Raw genomic sequence first — 22,412 nt, 5'->3', positions numbered from 1 at the left:
GTTTCACTGTTGGTGATTTGTTTAAGGATTTTAATTTACAGTAATGAGTGTTCTTCTCTGCATTGTAACCTGGCTCCCCATGTCTCCCTTTGGAAAACAGTCACTGCTTGCATATACCAGTGGAATGATGATGCAAGGCACTAAACAACAAAACAGAGCAGTTGAATGCTGCTGCCTGGCATCTCTTCCAGAACAGAACTGAGTGGCAAAATTGATGCCTCGCTGTCCTTACTTTGATTTGCATAGGAGCTCTGGTGGGAGCTCAGCCACTGTTGGCGACTGGGGGATATGGAAGTGGAGTGTCTTTCAGAATTCATCAAGTAAACAGATAACCAGTTCACTCCAGAGGACAGCTCTGCCTTGGCTACTGGAAGGATTGAATGATAAGATGACTTTTTCCTGCATGTGACTCGTGTGTTTCTTCTTACGAAGTTAAGCAAACGAGCAACATGCAGTGGCAGCTGGAGAATATCACAGGTGCTTGAAAGCAATTTGACAAAAACAGTCAAGAGAAAAGAGATCAACAGTTTACAGCACATTTATTTTTGGGTAACAGTTATTCAGACTGGAAGGGAGCTGTTGGGAATTCAAGCAGTGTTCAAAAATGATTAAACATGGTGCTAGGAACCTGATGTTCAAACACTTTGAAGTTGCTGTCACTTAATCTGGTTTCAGAATCCTGCCCAGAAATGATGCAGTAATAAGGGCCAGTTGCCATGGTTGCCTTTCTTATTGGTGTATTTTTAGTGGAATCATCAGTTTAATGATGAACAAATGCATTAAATGCAAATAAAAGGTGTATTAAGGACAATTCAAGAGAGAAGTGATAGGAAAAAAACCCTGTGAATACAAACGGAAGTGGAGGAATAGGGGTTAGTATAAAGAAGAAAATTTGGTCAAACTTACAGAAAGTTATCCCAATGTCCAGAAAAATAGCTTTGGTTGCTTTCTTCAGATGGAAAAATGATGGCTTTTCCCTTCAATTTCCTCCAGGGAATGGAAGCCTTCCATGCTTTCAATACACATCTAAGGAGCTTGATGGACTTTCTCTTTGAGGTGTCTGGAAGCCTCAGCCATAGGTCAGGGTTGTCTTTCTTGTGGGCAGCTCACTTGGTATTGAGAGTAAAAGTCTGTTATTCAGACTATTATTCCTTCAATCCAAAACTGGAGATTTTTGTCTGAATTCAGGGACTCCTGCAATCAACAGAATTTTATTCTTCTTTTCAGGAGGCTGTTAGACTGCCACTGCTTGAAATCCATGCTTAGTTTGCTCATTGATAGTTCAACAGTAATTGTATTTACGGTTCATTTTGCTTGGATGCCTGTGACTCTAATCTTTCCACAGTGTCAGTGGTGCAATTCAGGTCTGATGTACGTGTTCATCGTCCTGCTAAATGGAAAATCCCATTGCAGTTATGATTTCTGTCATCTCTGTGAAAGTTAGGAGAAAGGATGTTGTGGATGTTCTGTGGAAAAAGAGTGGGTGGCATGAAGTAGAATTACAGCTGTGACCAAATCCTCAATCTTGTCCACTGTGTAACTGTAATTCAGATGTGAATCTATATACATGAAACATTTAATCATATAGCGTACCTCTGTTTGCTAAAGGAATGAGGTACTGGTTATAGAAACTCCAAGGTGTTGCACAATCCTACTGGGAAGTGTAATAAATGACATGGAAAGCTGAAACAGTCAGACAAATCCAAGTAGCTGCAGTGTTACATAGTTCTGTTTAATTTTTCAATGCGACACTTGGAATGACATCTTTTCTTTTATAAATGCCAAGGAGAAGGATTTTCTTAGAAAGCACTACAGAACAACACAAGTCTTCCATTTCACAGGACTTTGCACCAAGTAGGAATATTAGTTGGCTACTCAGACGGAAGTAGAGCAGATGAGTTAAATCTTCATTTTGTTTCTGTTGAGCTTCAGCAACTGAACTTTAATGCGTTTTAATTACATTCCTTACCTGGTTGGTAAGAGGGGCTATATTAAACCACAAATACCTTAACTCTGGGGCTCATTTGTTGCAAAATGAACACCATCTCCTTTAATTCCCTATTTCTCTCTCTCTCTCTGCTCTTACAATATTTGCCTTGTACTGATTCCCCTTGCTAATTGCAATCCATCCAGCGCTGTATTGGAAAGAAACATTTTAGTTGCATGATTTAATGCTTTTAAGTTGTCTTGGCTTTGCTGACTCATTGGTCAACCTTGAAAAATCAAAGCAGTGCAAGCATTGCAATGCCAGCAGAGGACTAGCAGGTTGCGCAGGGGACTCTGTTACTGATTAGTGTCATTTTTTTTCCGAGTTGAAAGAGCTATTGTGTTTAAGGCCATGAGATTTAGAATTAGGAGTAATTAAAAACCAAGGCTGCTGTCTTTATATTTTTTTAAATATGAAGGGCCCCGGGAGTCTCTGTAGTCATTAGAAAATCCTATTCTCGTGCTAAGCCTGTCCTTATAAGCAGTTCTGTTGTTGGCTTTCCTGAATGTAAAGCGGGATCTTGTAGATGATGAGAGGGGGGAAATATCATAAAGGCAGGGGAGAAGAAAAGTATATGTGTGTGTGTGTGTGTTTGGGGGCAGATATTTAGTGGTTGCATGGCTGCTTTGTAATGTGTCCTTAGCAACTGGCTTTCTACTCTAAGGGGAAAAATAGATGGTGGGAAAGCATTCAAGAAAAGTGGGTCACATTTGATCCATGACCTAAAAGGAAAAGTGGGGGAAGGGAATAATCAGCTCAGATCATTAATGAGGTGAAAATTTATCCTTATAAAGCTCATTCATTGCACTGGGAAAAACTGCTGTTCTGGTGTCTTGGCTATGTGATAAAAAAAACAGCTCCCACTCTCTGAAAACACAACAATTGCTCTGTGGCTTTGTATTAAGAGAGAGGGAAAAAAACAGAAAAAAGTTGTTTGTTTTAAACACTCTCTGGCAACACAATGATTAGACATGACAGTTTGGCTGTGGGGCCTTCCTTTCAGTTCAGGAAAATGTAGAACAGAGCTGAGCTGTCCTTTCCTAGTAAAAATGAGGTCATTTGTAAAGCTTTGTGTACATTTCTGCAGCACTTGTGGAACAGAGCTCACAAAAACAGCTCTCCTGAAGCCTCATTCCTACCTCCACCAGTGCTCCCATTTTTAAGAAATGCAGGCCCATTGACCACATAAGATGAGGAATCAGAAGCTGTGATTTAGACGAAATGGCTCCTCAAGGATGTATAGTTTTGATTTAGCTGTCAGTGCGCTGCCATTGCTGACTCCGAGCTTTTACAGCTGCATGTGGCTACGGGGAAGCTCCTTGTAATCTGTTCCTTCTCCATGTGAGCAGTGTATGTGTTCTGAAACAAGCAAAAGTACTCTGTCAGCCCTGATTATTCTCTCTGTTACTTATACAATGTATTGTATATATTATATTTGCTAATCCCTGTTGTTAATAAAAATGCCCCAGGCAATTAAAATTTATTGAATAAGAATTTATTTTAATTTTTATAATAATTAATTTAACAGCTAATACTAATTTTCATACCCAACTATTTTTCTCCTACCAATCAAATGCTATGTAGCTGCTAATATTTCAAGGTAGTTTTAATTAACGTCTCAGCCCTAGCGCAAGTCTATAGAAGAATGCATCATTGAATTAAATAAGAAAGGATAGCAAGGCATCTACTGGATAAATGCCTAGAAAATACAGAGTAATGCGAGATGTGAGCTGGCACATTAGAGTTGCATTCCCTTCTACCTTGAAATTTCAGGGAATACATTCCCATTCTGCCCAGGAAACCCCCCAAGACTGTCTGACCTTCTAGTAGAGCAGCAACTGTTTCAGCCAACTGTATTGATATTCAGTCCAATCATGGAAAGATGGAAGCACAGACAATTAAAGAAGCATTAAAGATCTTGGGCTCATTAATGAAGGTGCTTGGTAGAAACCAGTAAATTAAAAATTCCAGACATTATAGGCTAAGTGAACTCAGACCTGCTGTGTCCCTGTTACGATCCGGCTTAAACCCAGAAAAGCAAAGCAAGCTAAGTCTCTGCACATAAACCGGAAAGAACTTAGAAGGTTCAAAATATCTCCAGAAACGAGATTAAAACCAAACAAGGTTAGATGTTGATGCCAAAAAATTGATGTATTTTATTTAATAGTAGAGAGGCAAAGATAAGGGGAAAGAGAGAAAGAAATGGAAAAAAGAAGTGTGCGTGGGGGGTGGGGGACCAGGGAGAGGTGACAGGGGTTAGGTGGAAGCAGATCACCCATCCGAGGGTCCCAACGATGTCTCGTTGCTCCCCTCCATCTGGTCTGCTGGTGGTGAGGGTCCCCCATCGCCGCCGTGGCCACGCCACTACATGGTGCCACACGCCATGCCACGCTGCCACACCACACGCCGCCACACGCCGCCACACGCCACCACACACTGCCACACGCTGAAGAGTACAGAACTCCGTGGATTAATATACACTTTGGGCCAGGTGGGAACGCCCACGTGTCTTTCTTACAGGGGCTAGCTTGACACACTGTCCCTTGCAACACTGAGGGTCTGTTGCATCATCTCTGGTGCAGGGTCTGGGGACCCCTTTGAGGGGGGCCCCTGTGATGGGCCATGTCACCCCCTCCTGCTGTGGATAAGCTTCCTTCCCCCCGGTGAGGACCCCTCAGCTGGGCTCCTCTGCACAGTGGAGGATGGGCAGTCACTGCGCCTCTGACCAGAGGCGTTTCCAACACACACCCAAAGCCTCTCCTCCCTCCCGCCCTTTGGTGGAGGGTCTGTGTGAGCCTGGCAGCTGATAGCCCTGGGGCTGTGGTCCTCATCTTGGAGGTGTTAAGCTTGAGCTTTGTCAATGTCCCCAGTCCTGAGTTGTTACTTTATCTTACCTTCATCAGCGATCCGTGTCAGGCCTCAGTCAGGGCCCCATTCAGGGTGTGGGAGTCTTCTCTGCAGCTTTTGCAATACAGTTTTAAAAGTCCTTTAAGAAAATATTTAAGTTGTAAAATATAATTTCAGTCTCTGACAGTCCCCTTCTCCCCTTTATTTCTTGACTGTCTATTAAGATAGTCTGAGAATTCCTGTCATGTTTCCTAACGTATGAAAATATTAGGAAAAAATCTGGGCTTAAAAATAAAACTGGGTCTGCTACTTAGAAAGCAGGCAGCATTGTTTGGGGCCTCAGAGATGCTCTTGCAATGCAAATAGTAGTAGTGGCTTTGGAAAGTACTTTACTTCTGCTGTATTTCATAATATTCAAACACCGCCTTTAAAAGAAAAATTAGAATTGCATCAAGTTAAAAAAAATACCATGAAAGGGTTGTTGTTTTTTTCCTTTAATAACATAATGGTTTGGCATTTATGTAGTGGTTTCCTCTGAGTGTTTTAGAATTCTTTGTTGGGATGGGATCATAATTCAAAGGTGAGGGAGATAAACACAGCAAAGGGAAGAGACTTACGAAAGAGTGTGGCTGAGAAACAGGTTTTTTTGTTGCATAGTTCTCTGCTCTGTGCCATTAGACACACTTCCCAGCTTTGTTCTTCTATTAGATTTCGTCTCCTCTGAAGGATGGTTATAGCAAGAAAACTGACGTGCCTTAAAATAATCTGTGAGTAATACCCCTCTCAATGAATTTGAAATTGCTCGAGTGAAGCTCTGTGCTCGGTGTTGAGAGCTGACCTGCTGCCCAGCTGGTGGCTGCCTATCCTAAGTTATTGTGTGGGCACAGGGCACAGATATCCTTCCCTGCCTTAGACCAGAATGAGCACAAATCCACAGCTCTCCAGTGGTGGCAGTCAGAATGAAAATTCAGGCTTCATCGTTTCTTTCTCCATATCTCTTACTTACAGTGACAAGCCCAGCAGGTTCAGCCTTCAAATCATTAAAATAAATGCTCATATTATTAAAATCCCATATTTGATGCTTGGATTCCCCTTGGTTTCTTGTATCAGGCAGCTGAGACCTGTGAGCTTCAAGTCTGTATTCTTCCATTGCCAGCATCCTGGTCCCTCCAACTGCCCTGGGGCAGGTTCTTCCCTTTTTCCATCTGTTGAGAGAAGGTGCCGATGACCATACAGAGAAGGGTTATACGAAAAAACAGTTGGAAAAGGGCTAGAGATCTTAGGGAACCACATGGTGTTACTAATCCTCCAGCTTTCCAAAGACTTGTCATCACAAATAAGAGTTTTCCACTTTCAGGGGCAGGAGGGAAGGAGAAAAAAGAAGGAAAGAAATTAACCCTGTGGTGTGATGACAGAGATTTCTATAAATCGCACTGTGTTTCACACTGCTGCTGACAGCCAGCCAAACCTGAGCTGGCCAAGTTTCCACAGGTCGAGCATGTTACAAGGAGCTTAAAAATATATCCACAACTGTTTAACTACCTTTTCTCTTGGACAGGGGTATTGGAGTTAAGAGTCTTTGTATATTATGGGGTAGTCAAAATTATGTGGATGGTATTTCTGGGTTTTTTTCCCCATCTCCTCTTTTCCCATTTCTTCTGTAAAAGTGCCAGCAAATCCCTAAGACCTGGGTTCATTTTTACTTGTGAATAAAACCTCCAGAGCAAATAAATATCCACTAGGATTAGATTTTGTCCAAAGACTACATTTTAGAAGTTATCTCAACCTTTTAATTTTTTCCAACTGCAATTATTTATGATGACCTTAAAAACATGGACTTTTGGCAACTTTTCAAGCTGTATTCTCCTTTCCATTTGGCAAAACAGTTCAGAATGGCAGCTCTCGTTTTTTTCCATGTTTTCCCAATGCTGCATTTGCATGGAGTGCCCTTCAAACTCACAATTAAAAGGTCTTTGAAGTCAGATGTGTCCCCATAAATGACTGCCATATGACTTGGGAAGTCTGTGTACATGTGTGTGCTAGGGTGTATTTTTGTTAGGATTTTTCAGGGTATGTTTATTAGGAAAATTTAAACCAGTTTTTCTCATTTTGTTTGTTTGAATGATGCCTTTAAGGGGGGGAGTTGCTCCTTTCCTAATTATGTGTAGTTGTTTATTTTCTTGTGAGCTTCAAAAGAACAGCACAACCGGCAGAGCAAAACATCTTATTTGCAATAATAGAGAAAAAATAAGGGACTAAATTAAATCTTAAACTATAATGAGGGTTTACTTTAAAAGCTCAGATTTGTTGTTGACTACTTGTCTGCTGGTGCTACTGACCTCTTGTATAGCAGGTCTCTCTTTGGATGTAAAAGTAAAACTGTTTGTAACCCAAAATACAAAGGAAAATGAATCCTTTGAAGATGCTAGAAAACACATTGCAATGGAATTTAGAAATTTCAATAAGTGAGAAATTAAGACAAATTGGCCTGTTTTGCAGTGCATACAATGCGTTCCACACGGCACACGTTTGGTTTTCTTCATTAAAAATTGCTCAGTATTCTGCCTTCACATCCAGTTTCTTTTCTTTAATTTACATATTGTGGTTGCATGCCTGGTGGGAGCTGGTTCTGCCACCATTTGACCCTGGCAGGAGCGTGTAAGTCTTGCCCATCTGAAGTTGAAGCCAGACTCAAGTTTTACTTATTATTCTGTCTTCCACGAAGCTGGCAGGGATATTTGTGCTGCTACATAGAATCAACTACCACTAGATGTTTTAGATGTTTTCTCCCTCCCCCAGAAAGCACTAGAGTGAGTTATAAGTATATTGAAAACTCACCGGGGAAAATCACTTTCTAACTATTGACATTTTAGTAGCAATCTAATGAGGTACTTAGATTTTTCTCATTTGTTATATTGAGGAGCAGTTAGAAAAGAGTCAGAAAAAGGGAAACTTTTGGATTTTTTTAAGTTTCCTTGTAATACAACTTAGAAAAAAACCCCTCTATTGATTTTGTATTTATCCAGCAATCTGATCAGAGCTGAGATCTGCTCTGCAGAAAGACTGGGCACTTCTACAACTCCCTTTTCTGCCCCCTAAAACTTGTCTGGATAAACATGACTTCTCCCTGAAGACCTGGAAAGTGTTTTCCAGACAACATTCATGTTTTCCTTTACTAAATAAGCAGAATTTAGATGAGGTAGGAGGAGCAGAGGTGTTTTGAGGAGAGGAAGGGAAAAAGAGCAAAACAACTCTGCCTGCAGTCCCGCTTCCCTTGCTGTATTTTTCATTGAAATGGCAAAGTCAGCTTGTTTTCTGTCCTACATACGGATTTTTGGTTGAGCTACAGCTTCATCAGGTTATACTTCCCAGTTACATTTGAGAGTTTCCCCACAGTTCCTGACGTTTTTCCTGCCCACATGCTTTAACATCAAGCCTTTGGAGGGATACAGATTTTCTTCTTTGCTTGTATGTTTAAGATTTCACCTTCCTCTGCTGCTGAACCAAGCCTGATCCTGATTTTCGGTTTCACCATTTAATCTGTAGCCCCTCTAACACTGTTCTAATACCAGAACCTTGTTTTCAAAGATGGAGGAGGAGGAGATGGGAGGATTGACACTACCTGACAGAGTTACACAGGCAGGCAAGGGACTACAATTCCCAAGGCCAAATAGTGGGATGAGAAGAGAGAGGACCAACCTCTAGCACCTCTTGGTTGTCCAGACAGAGGCAATACTGCCTCATGAATAGGCAGTGAATATCTTAGCACATTTTATCCACCTGCAAAAAATTCTGTGTCGTTCTCTGGGGTAGGATCGCCCCACTCCTGCCCTACTCCTGGCCTCTGATAGACTGCCAAAATGAACCCTCAAGTACAGGAGTAGCCAAACTCTTTTGCCTTCCCTTGGCAGGGTGGAAGTCCACCCTGGCCAAATGAAGAGCTTGACTCGTTGAAATAAAGCAGCGTGAGCTGCATTTCCTTCTGTTCTGCAGAAATCCTCTTTGGCCTCCAGTTCACCAAAACCTTTCCATCTGTCAGAAGAAAAAAGTTGGCTACAGCCCTTCAGAGATGACTGGCAGCTTCTCCAGCTTTTACAGGCTTGGTTAACACAGAAGCAGATCAAGACCACACCACACTGTCATCTGAAGTGCTCACGGCTGTTGCCCCAGTTAAACTCATCATGCATCAAGATGTGGTGGAGCAGCCACCCCGCTCTGAGCACGAGCGACACCCGAGAGCTCTGGAGGCCGTGCTGGTCTGTGCGCTATTCGTGTTTCCACTGAGGTCGGCATCTTTCTAACAGCCCACTGCAGCTGTATTTGCGCATTATGAAATCGCAGCTTCAAAGTGCCTGGTGAAGCAGATCCTTGCAGCCCCTCGCTGTAAGGAAACAAGAGTCACACCATGCAGTAATATGTCTGCGTGTGTCAGCAAAGTGCCTTTTCAGCCTGATAGCTGAGTGCAAAAATTTCAAGAGGAATCAGGAAATTAAATTTCGAATACACATCTCTTCTGTTTGTTAGGAATTCATCTTTTCACATAGATGCGACGTTCCATTGTGTGTCTTGTATCATCTATATACATAATTTCATTTTAATTTTTTAATATTGTCTTTCCCTGTTGTTGGGATTCTTTTTTCTCTCTTTTTCTGGACAGGTTATACATATGCTAATAGAAATATGCCTATTATTTGAAGCATAGTTCTGCTTGTCAATGAAGCTTCATTAACACTGTTATCACTGCCTGACATTTATCTTATAATTTTCCAGAGTTGACTGTTACATCTCCATGGAAACCCAAATTGCAATTGAAACAAGTGCGATAATAAAGGCATCCACAGAGGATTGACAGTATGCAAGTCCACAGTGTTTGCAGGCTACATTTGTTTATAGTTCCTTAGATAAATCCCTTGCAGTGAAGATTTTTATTACCTGTTTCCTATCTTTCCATGACTATTGCTTATTGCAAGGTTTAGAGTAACTCTTTTTTTTATTTTGCTTTTTAATTAGAGCAATAAATTTTATTGGGCTCAGCAAGGAAGGCACTGAAGATGTAAATTCTGAAGTGATTTTTCTGGAATGAAATATGAAGTTTATTATATATGAATTTGGCACTGTATAGTCTAAGGCATTCTTATGTTGATTTGCTGGGGTTTTTTTAAGGAGCCAAAACTTGGGATCATGGACTCTTTTGATTTGCTGACTCTTGCAATATGCAAGAAGGATCTCTTTTTTTCTGTACCTAAGGACTTGAGCTCTCTTAAGTTCGTGACTTTAAATCAATTTAGATGGTGCCTCAAAGCAAAGAGTCATGAAACTGGAGTGGGTCCAGAGTGAATTAATCTGAAATTAATTTGATTTTGAAAGGCTCCATCTGGCTGTGTTTGGAAGAGGCATTTAGACAGATATATAAACAAATGATCATCTGTATTCTATATGCCAGATGTGGCATCAAAAAAATGAAGAAATGATTTAAAAAAAAAGAATCAGCTGAGGGGGATTTTGCTATAATGATGCTCAACTTGTTGAAATCATAATTGCATCACACTTTGGACAATGATCTTTTCTTATATTCAGATTTGTAAAAGGGGAGAGCATGGCTGAGCTTGATAGAATTTTTTGTTTTAAGGAAGAAAATTGAATGTCACAGCTTGCTCTAATGGTCTATTTGAGATCTAAGCAAAACTGGCTAAACAATATTGGCTGTGCCCTTAACACAAGCAGGGCTGTGATCTTCCATTCCCTTTCTAAGGAAACTATTCAGGTAAAGCAGCCACGGGCCTCCATCTCTTTGGACAGGGCTCTTGGGCCCATGAAAATCATTCCCTGCACTTTGTAGAGCTCAGCTGGAACCAGGCCTGAGCATGTGTGTACGTACACACGAGTGCCAGTCTTGAAAAACACTGGACTGTAAATGACTTCTTGCAATAATCAGTTGATTTTAGCACACAGAAATGGCTTCATTTCAAAACAAATATTTGGAGAACACGTTTCCTATGCCCTCCATCTTGACTCCAGGACAGAGTTTGTCATGAACGAGATAAGACCTTGCAAATTTCAGAAGAACTTGCAGAAAATTGCCAGCCTGGCTACAAAACTTGGTGAAATAGTCATGTCAGTAATTATGAAGTAAAAGAAAAAAAAGACTTTGAAACCTTCATTGCTATCTTTGAAGTTTTTTGGAGGGCAAAGAAAGAAGGGAATTGAGTAACAACTTTGTAAATTTGGAGCAGTAAGTGTTTGGAATGGGGAGAGAGAGACTGAGGTTGTTGACAAGAAAACAGATGGTCCTACATGTCCTGAATTTTAAAAGCCTGGTACTATTCTAATTCAGTTGTTGACATGTCACCAATACATAAGCATTTGGGTGTAATCAAATACCGTTGTGATTTTTAAAAAAATAATACTGATAAATGTTTCCTGCCACACAGAAAGAAGAAGAGCGCTTCGTTGCAAATGTGTGTAATCAGCAAGGCAAGGCATTAATAATCCACACCATTAATACTGAGTAGTCAGCTACTCCAGGCTCAACTTCATGTGAAAAAGTGCATCAATCCATGCTCCAAAACTATAATGGAATTGTTCAGGTGCATAAGCTCGCTCTCATGTTACTGTCCAGCTTACAGTGATGCAGAGAGAAAAAAACCCTTTTCAATTAGAGCCCCTTTTAGACAGAGCACAAATATTAATGCCTCAAAGAGATTACAAATGAGAAAGTTGCTGAGGAGCACAAGATGAGTGGAACAGTAAGTTGCAGTAGTCACCATAAGAGAGGTTAGTTTAGACACAGACAAATTATAAATTAGAAGCCTTTGTTAACCCTAAACTCTCCAGGTCAAAACCAGTTGTGCAGGTGCCCATCTGGGAGTTGGTCAACAGAAAGCAGATATTTAAAAGTCGTGACTTAGGTATTTGTTGGACTTTTCACTGGGCATATGGTGATAGAACAAGGGACAGTGGGGTTAAACTGAGAGAGGGCCAGTTTAGTTAGGTATAAGGAAAAAATTCTTCATTGTGAGGATGTTGAGGCACTGGCAGAGGTTGCCCAGTGAAGCTGTGGGTGCCCCATCACTGGAGGTGTTCAAGAAAAGGCAGGATGGGGCTTGGAGCAGCCTGGTCTAGTGGAAGGTGCCCCTGCCCATGGCAGGGGAGTTGGAGTAGATGGTCTTTAAGGTCTTTTCCAACCAAAACCATTCTGTGATTTTCTGTCCTAACTTTCATGGGACTTCCCTTAGAAATGCACTTACCTTTCGCCTGATGAAGATAGACCCAATCTTGTTTAAGCATTTAATGTACAGAAAAAATTCTGCCCAGAAAGCAAAAATGAATTATTGGGTGATTGCCTAAGCTGAGCTTTATGTTGCAGAACATTATTTTTTAGCAGACCTCATCATACCTTGAATTAATTATATCCCAAAGCCTACAGCAGCCTGGAAGAACAAAGGTTGGGGCTTACACAGGCTCTTATTTTATATCTTCAAGTACTTACTTTTAGTCATTCTTATCATGTGTCCCAGAAATTTGTGATTCTTGTCTGTACTTGAATAAGAGGGGAAACAAATTCAAAGCAGTTAGGGTGGGGTGGCTTTGACTTTCTTCAGCCATTGAAGGGCAGGCATCTTTCACTGGCTGTTGAGCTTCTACTAGTTTCAGTTTAGTAAAATCTATAGGCCACTGTAGGCAAATCCTTAAAGGTACTGAAAATAGGCAACTGTAAGTTTTATCAGCATAAACAAAAAGATGCTGCCCAGTTCAGACGTGTACAGATGGTGTGTTTAATTGTTTGCTTCCGCTATTAGATGAACTAGCAGTGGTATTTAATTGGTTTCCAAAATAGAAGACTCTAAAAAACAAACCTCTTCCCCTCTCTGTTTGCTTTCACTTCTGTGCTCGTTCACTCTTGTTTACATATATTTTAACTCGTATGAGTTGCTCCACTCACAGCACACACACATCATTAAGCACTACTGCATGTTCTAAAAAATAATATGCATGATAAAAAATAAAAAATAGGTTCATACAGCAGCGGTAAGAGTTGAGATAGTCTGAAGCATGCAGGACTCTTTTTTTTCTTAAGGTGTGTTTGCATGTAAGGGGGATTTTTTTGAAGGTGTGATATAACAGATGTACAAAGCTTTTGCAAAGTTGCTTGACTCTATGGTTTCAGGAAGAATTACTAACAGCACGAGATTAGAATAACTTCTTTTGGTAGGTTTAAACATGTACACAAGGAGTATCCAGGGTTTAGGCTGAAACCCTTGCCTTAAATCAAACTGGTTTGTAATAGAGGCAGTGCAGGAACACGGGCTGAACACCTGAAGAGCCACCCACCTCTGGAGGTGAATATTTAACTTTGGTGAGAAGAACTCTGTGGGCTAATTTTAGGAAGTCTAGAAGCCTTTAAGCACAAAGGAGTGTATGTGCACCTCCAGCTGAAAAGGGAACTGCATTTTAATGCAGCTCTTACTATGATTTCCTTTTGTATCCTTGATTTCTTTCTGTGATACTGGTGAGGAATCTGCATCTATACCTCTAAGAAATAACATGTTTTATCTCAGGTGGGTTCAGCTCCCTTCTGATGTTTCTCTAGTCTGTATTTTGTTCAGTACTTTTTTCAATTCATATTGCCCTTAGTATCATGCAGTCTGACCTATATGCTTGAAAGGCAACTTCCCTCTGCTGCTCCTTCTCCCAGCCCAAATTTATTACCCATCAAAATGTTTTCAAGGTAGGAATTTTCTTTTTCCCTCGGATTCTCAGACCTTTTTTCCTCTGGAGTAAAATGATGCCTCCTTACCTTACCTAAGATTTGCATTTGAGGTGTTAAAGTGATCACGTGTACTAAATTTAGAATTAATCAGAAAACAAGTATTCCCTATACTAGCAGTGGTTTACTATGGTTTGTATGATCTACTACATGGCGAGAGTTAGCAAAGCTGAACTACAAGAAATCACTGATTTCACCAGAAAAATGACTGTAAATTTTGAATTATCAAGGCAGTAAAAAGTAGCTCATTGTCTTAAGAAAAATTACATGTTTAGAGATAATTTCTGTCAATGTGGAGGCAACACAGGGAAAAACATCTTTACATTTACCACTGAGTGCTTACACAAGCACTTGAGTATTATTAACTACCGAGAAGAATGAAATCTGAGCATTGCATGTCAGGTATTAAAGCCATCAGGATTTTCATGTCGTTCATGTGTGTGAGAGTGCAAGTGCGGTTGCTCTCTGCTGGGTGGATGAAGAATTGCTCATCTCTTTGTTAAAGTCTTTATGGGGCTGTGAGATGGATTGCAAGTCTTACAGCTGCTCAGTTGTTAGCCCTGCTGATGGGTGCAGGGAAGCCTAGTGATAATTATTTTGTAGACTTTACTGCCTACATAGGACTGAACATCCCGGGTTTTTTTTCATTGGGCATGATTTCAGGGTCATTTAACAATTGCTGTTTAGGATATGTGTTACTTAATAATAATTATAAGTGTTATTAGAGTCTAATAGTTCTGCCAAAAACTGTTGTCGACAACACACTACAGCAGAAGCAGTTAATGATTTTTGAAACATCATCTTTGCTTTGAGCTGCTTTTGAGCAAGTGTGCTGCGAAAATGCTGATGGGCCAGAAAGCATCTGTAGATGACTTTTTTTCCCCCAAAACACAGAGACCTGGTCATTTACGGCTTAAAAATGTTGCACAGCTTCTTTTTCTATTTGTCAGAGGTTCTGGCCCTTATTTTGCTGGCCAAAATCCAATGTAGGTAATTACCTTCTGTGTCTATAAATTGCAACCCCCTGCAGTTTTCAATTGTGTACGGTATTGTTCTATCCTTCCTGGCTGAAATTGTTGTGTGATAATGCTCCATGTCATTAAACAGCTACCGTCTGTCACCTTACGATGAAGTCATTCCTCTCTAAACAATGAGTTTATAAAGCCCTTTTGGGTCCTTCCAGATAAAATTTGCTCATAAACCAGCAATTATGATCTTTGGAGTACAGTAAGATGATGCTTGGCTGTCTCTCTTGACAGCAGTCAGAAGCCTTCAAACGGGTGTTGTCCCTTTTGTCAGCTTGTGTGATATCCTGGCAGTCATGCCACGGCTCAGATGTAAATACTTCATTACTATAAAACCTTGGTGCCTGTAGATACCTCTGCACTGGGTTGGATTTAGTTGTCATTACATTTGGAACTCGTTTGTTATCATGTTCTTGTTCTGTTGGCTCTTAGAGGGAACTCAAATGTCTTATACTATGGAACATGAAAAAGGCAAATCCCCAGCAAAATGGTAAAACCACAATAATAGGGTGAGGATTGCAATATAAATTAACCAAAAAAGAACAGTATGAAGGTTCTGGGTAGGGTTAAAAATAGATTTGAAAACAGGTCTCATGTAACTCCGTTTGGTCCCCATTAACAGCTGTTTTTCAGCACCTGACTTGACACTGGGATCATTAATGGAAATGAACGTGGATTAATGCCAAAGCTCTTAATGGGGATGAATTTAAGAGAGTCTGTTTTGATTCAGATGCTATTTTGGAAGGCTACCTCTCTGTCCTCTGTGGTCAGTTCACTTTTAGCAGTCCTGAAGTAATTAAAGATATGAATGGGAGAGACCGAGAGGGCATCTACTACGTTTTTCCGGTGCTCCTGCTGAAGCAGCAGGGATATTAAAACAATCTCTGACTTCTCAAGAGTGGCCCTGTCAGCTTGCTGAAATGATGGAATGGTAGTTAGGTTATTAGAAGAAAAATTGGCACAAATTGAGAGAGAGAATGCTCTGGCAGCAACCATAAGCAGCCAGCAACTCAGTGTCTTAATCTCTGCCCTCAGGCTGCTCTCTGTGATACAGATGACACCTTGTCAGTGAAGATGATGTGCTGGGTCACCCCTGAGTCCAGTGGGCTAAATTGGCCATGGAGGGAAGGATTGCTACAGTGTAGAGCCAGCAAGCCAAATAATCTAATTTTTTCTCTTTTTTTTTTTTTTTTTTAAATGTATGTCATCATTTGGGTACTGATAGTAAGTGCCAAGGGATCCCATTCTCATTAGTGTCCCCTAGACACAGCTATCTCTGTACACTTGTGCTTTCAAGAAATAGTCCTAAGCTTTCACAAGAATTGCTTTTCTTCCTTCTGGAAGGTTTTACATGTAGTTTCTCTTTTGTCTTATAACTTCTTGGGTACAGGAGAAGGGGAGATGAGGGAAGGAAGAAGCCACTTCCTCTGAGAGCCACTGTGTTGGCAAAGAGAAATTAGTAAAAACCCTACAGCTGTTAGCAGCCAAAAGGTCTTAGTGCAGAGCAGTAATGTCCACTGGGTGAAGATGAAAGCTGGGAGAAGATAACAGAATTCATCTTTAGCAGAGATCATTTACAAGGGATCAAGAATATTTGGCTTAATTTTGTATGGAACCAGCAAGCTCTGTGACAACTGAACCATCAGGCAGGTATGGTGTATAGTTTTGTTCCTCAGTGGAGCCTTCAAGTACACTGCAGGGATCAGATGCATAAAATCTATACAATAGGTGGTTTTTTCCCATTGTTATCTCTCTGCTGTTTTATTCACTTGTTCATTTTGTCTGCACCGGCTCTAGTCCTACTCCAGCTGCCAAAGCTGGGTGAGGATACTACTGCAAGTGTCACTGCTGCAACAGTGTTCATGGGCTCCTCAAAATCCCAACAAGTGAGATTTGGATTCCCCCTATGAGGTGTCTGAGAGCCTTAGTTTGCACTGAAATCAAAGGAAGTACAATTTAGGAAGGAGCCCAGCAGTGTTTGCAGAAATGACTGCCCTCTCTGTGGCCTGAACTTGTCTGTCAAACCCCCAAAATGTTGGCAGCTCAGTCAAGTCCCTACTATGTGGTAGAAAAGTATTATAAAGAAAAGCCTAAATTGTGCTTGGTTTTTCCCTAACTCTGCAGGAGTTAGTGGATTGATAGAGCTGTCAATGGACGGTGGAATTTAGTCTGGAGAAGTTTTAATGACTTACTCAAGTTAATGCAGGCAGTGAGTGACAAAACCTGTCCCCTGGAGCTTTGCATCATAGTTTATGGTACCTATGCCTTGAGTTAGAGCCTTCAACCAACTTCAGCCAATAAAGCATTTAAAGAATATGATCAATGTAATTCAACTTTGGTCCCAAACAAAGTAAAGAAAGGACTTAAACATATTCTGAATTTAGAAGAGAGCTTGGCCTGTGCCTAAACCTTTAGCTCAAAGAACTTGATGTTAATGGGGCCATTAACCTGAGAAAACAGGTATTAGTGTTTGGCTTTGTGGTTTCCTAAAAAATTGGCTGATTAGCAATGGAAATTGTGGGGCTCTTGGTGGTAAAGGTGATTTTGGTAAAGGAAAAAACAAAGGAATAAACTTGTTATTCTTTATTAAGCATGACCCTAGCTGTAATTTTGGGCTAAAGTAGCAATTGTGTATGGATTTCTTAAAGAAGGGCTCCAACAGAGAGAACAGATGAAGGGTATAATTTAAAACTGAACTCAATACATTTTCTCAATGCAAACAACACAGAGAATAAATGAAGTGAAAAGTCAAGCCAATTTCTGAAAGAAGAAAGTTGACCAAGCCCAGGGCAGTGCTGGGAGCTTAACTAAACTAATACCTTTTCTTTCAAAATAATGTGTAAGCTTTTTCCCCAGTTATTTTAAGCTATGGGTCAGGGATTTTTCAACCTCCCTACTAGGGAGGTTGTTTGACAGATTGGGTTTTAGGTAAAGGAATAGGAATTGCAAAGAAATAATGGAGTGATTTTCGAGAGGTTTAAGTGTCACGTAGGTGCCTACTGCTCCGTGAAAGTCTTGAGAGTTGTTCCCATGGAGTATCACTCGAGTCAGTCATGGTTTTTCTGTTTCTTGGCAATTTTAAGGAGGTGGTTGTTTGGAAGGTTGGCTTGGTTTGGCTTAAGTGTTGTCTTTGTATGGAACTGCAGTTTCTAAGTCACAATTTCTGCAGTTGTACTTGTGACCTGTAGAACTTATTCATAATGAAGAGCATTTGCAAGACAAGATATCTGTACATGAAATGTAATATAAAAGTTTGGACCAAATCTTAGAGTCTCTTCCTCAGGCAAGATTCCCGCTAGAATAGACAGGAATTTTAGCTATTTATGAGTGTGATAAATGCTGTTGTCTGCTGATCTGTGTTGAAAGCACTTCACAAGGGATGATCAAACTTCTTGCTGGTGGTGTAAAATGTGCCTTTAATATAACTTTCTCCTTCCTGCCTGTAAGCAGGGAAAGTGCTAAAGTTAATATGGGCAAATTAATGTGTTTAGGTGAATTATGCTTTCAAGGAGATGAAACACATGAAACTAAATAATTTGTCCTCACACAGGTTATAGCTGTGAGACAGGGGAATTGCACAGGGTTGTTTTCTTCTCGCCACTCTTAGATTTTTTTTTTCACATGTAAAATATGATTTTCATCTGGTTGTGCAGATTCTGAGCTCTTCCAAGTCCTCCGGTGGGCATTCACTCCTGAACAATCATCAAACGGAGAAATTCTAATTAAAGCCAAGTTTTTTGAAAGTGGCAGGTGGCTCTGAAATGCCTGAATTCTGCCATGATCAGCTTCTGACATTGCTGCATACAGGCCATTTGCCCCCTCTCCCTGGTGGAAAGGTGGGGGGATGCTGGAAAATTCATGCATCATTAGTGTTCTTTCTTGAAACTGAAGCATCCAAAAATCATCAGCATTTATGGAATTTCTAGGGAAGTAATTAGTTGGAACTACTGTCCTTAATTATCAATAATGCAAGGAGGGGAGCAGGGGGGCAAAGGGAGTGATGTATTTTCACTTTTGTTCAGTATTTAAAATTATTTATTTTCTGTGTAAGAGTACAAATCCTCCTAAACTGTGATCTATCATTTGTCTCCCAGATCAGATTATTTTTTGTTCCAAAGTTCTTTTCCCCTGGAAAAGTGTGGTTGTTTTGAACTTGGATGTAGGATGTACATCTGGACATCAGATAGACTAAGAATTTACAGGGGGTGAAAGTGTTCAAAAATTTGATCTCCTTTTGAAGGGGAAAAAACTTTCTGAAGCAGCATTTTCATTTCCACAACGAAGTAGGCAGTTTTGCCACTGCCATCTCTTTTTGAATTTTGCTTTTTTTATGGCAGCAATAAACAATGTGCTTTAAACTGGGTCTCTCCAGACTGCTTTTCCTTTTTAAAGAGCGTAGGCAACTAATCGGCAGCAACCAGCCACATAGCTGGAGTGTTTTCCATTCTAGGCAATATCATACTAATTTGATGCACACATGGATGCTTCACACAATCTGCAGATTCATCGCTGGCATCTTGCTTTAGTCATCTGACAGATTGCCAAGTGTTTCATACTCCTTTCATGTGACTTTATTACAAAACACACACACATAGACACACGCACTGCCTTGTTTCTGCCAGTAGCCAGTTTAGTGAGAATTCACTGCAGTTCTGTTTACAACAGCCATGGAGAGAAATCTGCACTTATTTGCCACTATCCTCTGCTTTAAAATGCAGAAGTCCCGGGTTGTGTTGTGCCGCTCTCATCTTATATAATGACATTAAGCAGCAGCCTGCAGAGAAAACCAGACTCAATGAAAAATGTAATAGCATTGTTTTTTGTTCGTAATACTTATGCTATTAATTAAATACTGATTTTTTTTTTCTGCTTTGTGCCAATTGACATCATCTTCTGCATCTAGTGCACATGAAAACTGCGTAGTCTCCTAACTTGCCTTCTCTTTTTAATCTTCTTTTCCACTTTCTAGTAACGGCACAGCTAACAAGATGAATGGAGCTTTGGATCATTCAGACCAACCAGACCCAGATGCCATTAAGATGTTTGTTGGACAGATTCCCCGTTCGTGGTCAGAAAAAGAGTTAAAAGAACTTTTTGAGCCTTATGGAGCTGTCTACCAGATTAATGTTCTCCGAGACAGAAGTCAGAACCCTCCCCAAAGTAAAGGTACAGTAGTTATGCTCTCTTTGCTTTCAGTTTGTTTGTTTTCCCGATTATCTTGCTTGCCTTCAGCATTTCCAAAGAGGTTTGCATCTGGGCTCTCTGTTTTGTAGTATGCTGTGCTTAGTTATGCAGCAGTCCTGAGAGGAAAGGACTCCTGAATCCTATCGGATATTGCCTTGCTCCTCTTCTTAAATTGAAGTTTAATTGTCTGTTTTCTGGAAGCGTGCATTCCAACTGTGCAAAAAATAACAAAATATCGCTCTCCTTGTTTAAATTATCATTGCCAAGAAATGTGGAAATCTGAGCAGTTTCTTCCCAGGATTAGCTCATGAAAAATATAATTTTCTATTTCCTTTCGTTTCCTCTCTTTGCACCCCGGGTGGGAATTATTTTAAGGGTAAAAAGGGGAAAAGTGATAGTGGTGGGTTCTTGCCACATCATTGCTCCAGCAGCAATAAAAATTACAGTCACCCTGCTCTTTTTCCAAAATTTTTTCTGCAGTCATATTAAAGGATTGGTTTTTGGCACTGATACTGTTCTAAATGAAAGGGTTAGTTTTCCTACCTGCATTTCCTCTATACACATCTAAAGTATTTGTCCCTAACTATATTGCTTCCTTTCACTACGTATATCTGTGCTTATTTAAGTATGGGAGAGTTTTGTGTATTATAGCTGTTTAAGTGTGATACGTGCTTACACGTAAACTGAAAGTGAGTGTTTTGTTTCACAGAATGCATTTTTCTCCCTACCTAGCTGTGTGCTTTCATTCAGGTTTGGTACATGAGAGCATTGCTACCGTTAAAAATGATTAGCATAGCTCAGAGGCAGACCTGGATGTGCATGTGTGTGCCTGGCTGTAAGGTTGCTAGACAGTTGCTCCTTCATACTGCACTCCTGCCACTGACTCTAAAAACCTTCAGAGCACATGTTATGGAGAATATCACAGAATGATTTTGTGGGCTCGCAGCAAAGTTAACAGTGCAAAACAGCCCTCACTGGAGATGAGAGGTGGCTGCCAATGTGGGAGGCACACAGCACAACCTCGGGCACTCCTATGCTTTTGGGTAAAGCACTGCCAGGGCTCAGCATATCTCCCTTGCCCTGGTACCAGGCAGAGGATCCTCTCAGTGCCTTCTTTTTGCTGCCCAGTTTAAGCAGTTGGGTACTTTGAGTGACCGTGGTCCATTTTGGGTTCCTTGCATCTCTCACTTCTGGTTAAAAGTCTTGGTGCATTGGTCTCAAAAAAGTGTCAGGGAGGGAGTCCTGCTCACTGTACCTTCCTGCTAATCAAGTGTCTGTACTAGATCACTCTTTCCCTTCCCCATCCCTGGAAGTGTTCAAGGCTATGTTGTGTTAACAGCCTGCTCTAGTGGAAGGTGTTCCTGTCCATGGCAAGAGGGCTGGAACTGGTTGGTCTTTAAGGTCCATTCTAACCCAAACCATTCCATGATTCTGTGATTCAGAAGCAGAAGGTATGTCTGGTTGCAGTGTTTCAGTGTAGTTCTGCTTCCAGCCCAGGATTGATGTATTGTAGCATGTACTCCCCTGCTGTGTTAGTACAGAGCCCTCACCAAATGTCTTTTTCTTGTAATGCTTTAAGAGGTCAAACAACAGGATTTTCTGCAGTCCAGGCTGCTATGGATGAGCAAACTCCTCCTTAGTTTAAACCAGTAAAATGCTGAACTTTGAGACTCATCCATTTGGACAGAGCTGATTCCTGGGTCACAGCAATGCCTTCCCACTAAGCAGTAAATGAAGTGAGACTGATATTGTGGTCAGACGAAACCCATTGATTCCCATTTCTGGGAATCAGTGTACCTGTCCATTAGGCAGCTGAAAGGCATAAGTATGAAGCATAGGTCATGCAAATCATTGTATAGTAATTATCAATGTTTGTAGTCTCCATACACAATATCCTTTTTGAAAGGTGGCTGGATTTTGGGGATGCTTATTGCTTGGACTCTTTTTCAGCCACACAGAGATTATGCTTGTCACTTCAGGCATTATGTGTTAATTAATGAGTAAATGAAATTAATCCTGAAGACAGGCAGAATAACCTTCAGACTTGCTTTTCTCTGGTACCAGCAGCAAGCTCCTCTGGTGGTCAGCTTTTCCCTTGGAAGCCTTGGAAGAGTGTATCTCCATGCTGGCTCTATCCTTCCTCCTGGCTGAATCTGCCAGCAAGGTTTCTAGAAACCTCTTGAGTTTCTTGTGGATATCTCTTGACTAGGAATGATCTTTATTTTCTTAATCCAGTAGCACAAAGGATTCTGTGTGAAAGATTGTTAAGAATGCTAGAAACAAACCCAAAAATTGCCCTGAGGAACATCTTACAGTCTTCTTTTCATCACAATGCATGAGAAATACTTCATGTATACTATCTAATTGGCATTTAATAATGAAACTGAGTTTTCATTTTTTGTTTGGAGATAACAGAATTATAGAAAATCCTGAACTGCAAGGATCACGGAGTCTAACTCCTGTCCCTGTACAGGACAACACCAAAAATCACATGTCTGAGGTGGAGTCAAATTCCATGCTCCTCTTATGTGTAAATACCCACACAAAACAACTCTTTTTATTTAATTTGAGCTGGGTGGATTTGGGTTGTTCCAGGCATTTT

General features: G+C 40.7%; 1 protein-coding gene across 18 annotated transcripts in view; it reads left to right on the top strand.

Moving 5' to 3' along the window:
- The window catches only part of CELF2 (CUGBP Elav-like family member 2), a 550,002-nt gene that overhangs the window by 396,976 nt on the left and 130,614 nt on the right, over nt 1-22,412 (top strand). For 17 of the 18 annotated variants that reach the window (XM_032105245.1, XM_032105237.1, XM_032105239.1 and 14 more), the window contains one exon: nt 19,596-19,792. In XM_032105245.1, the coding sequence (XP_031961136.1) occupies nt 19,615-19,792 (178 nt within the window). In that variant the 5' untranslated portion in view covers nt 19,596-19,614. Of the gene's footprint in view, nt 1-19,262; nt 19,431-19,595; nt 19,793-22,412 lie in introns of those variants that run through there. The other variant, XM_032105246.1, reaches the window with a different exon arrangement.

Source organism: Corvus moneduloides, chromosome 4, assembly GCF_009650955.1.
Source record: "Corvus moneduloides isolate bCorMon1 chromosome 4, bCorMon1.pri, whole genome shotgun sequence".
Classification (NCBI taxonomy): domain Eukaryota; kingdom Metazoa; phylum Chordata; class Aves; order Passeriformes; family Corvidae; genus Corvus; species Corvus moneduloides.
This window is presented reverse-complemented; position numbering and strand designations above follow the sequence as displayed.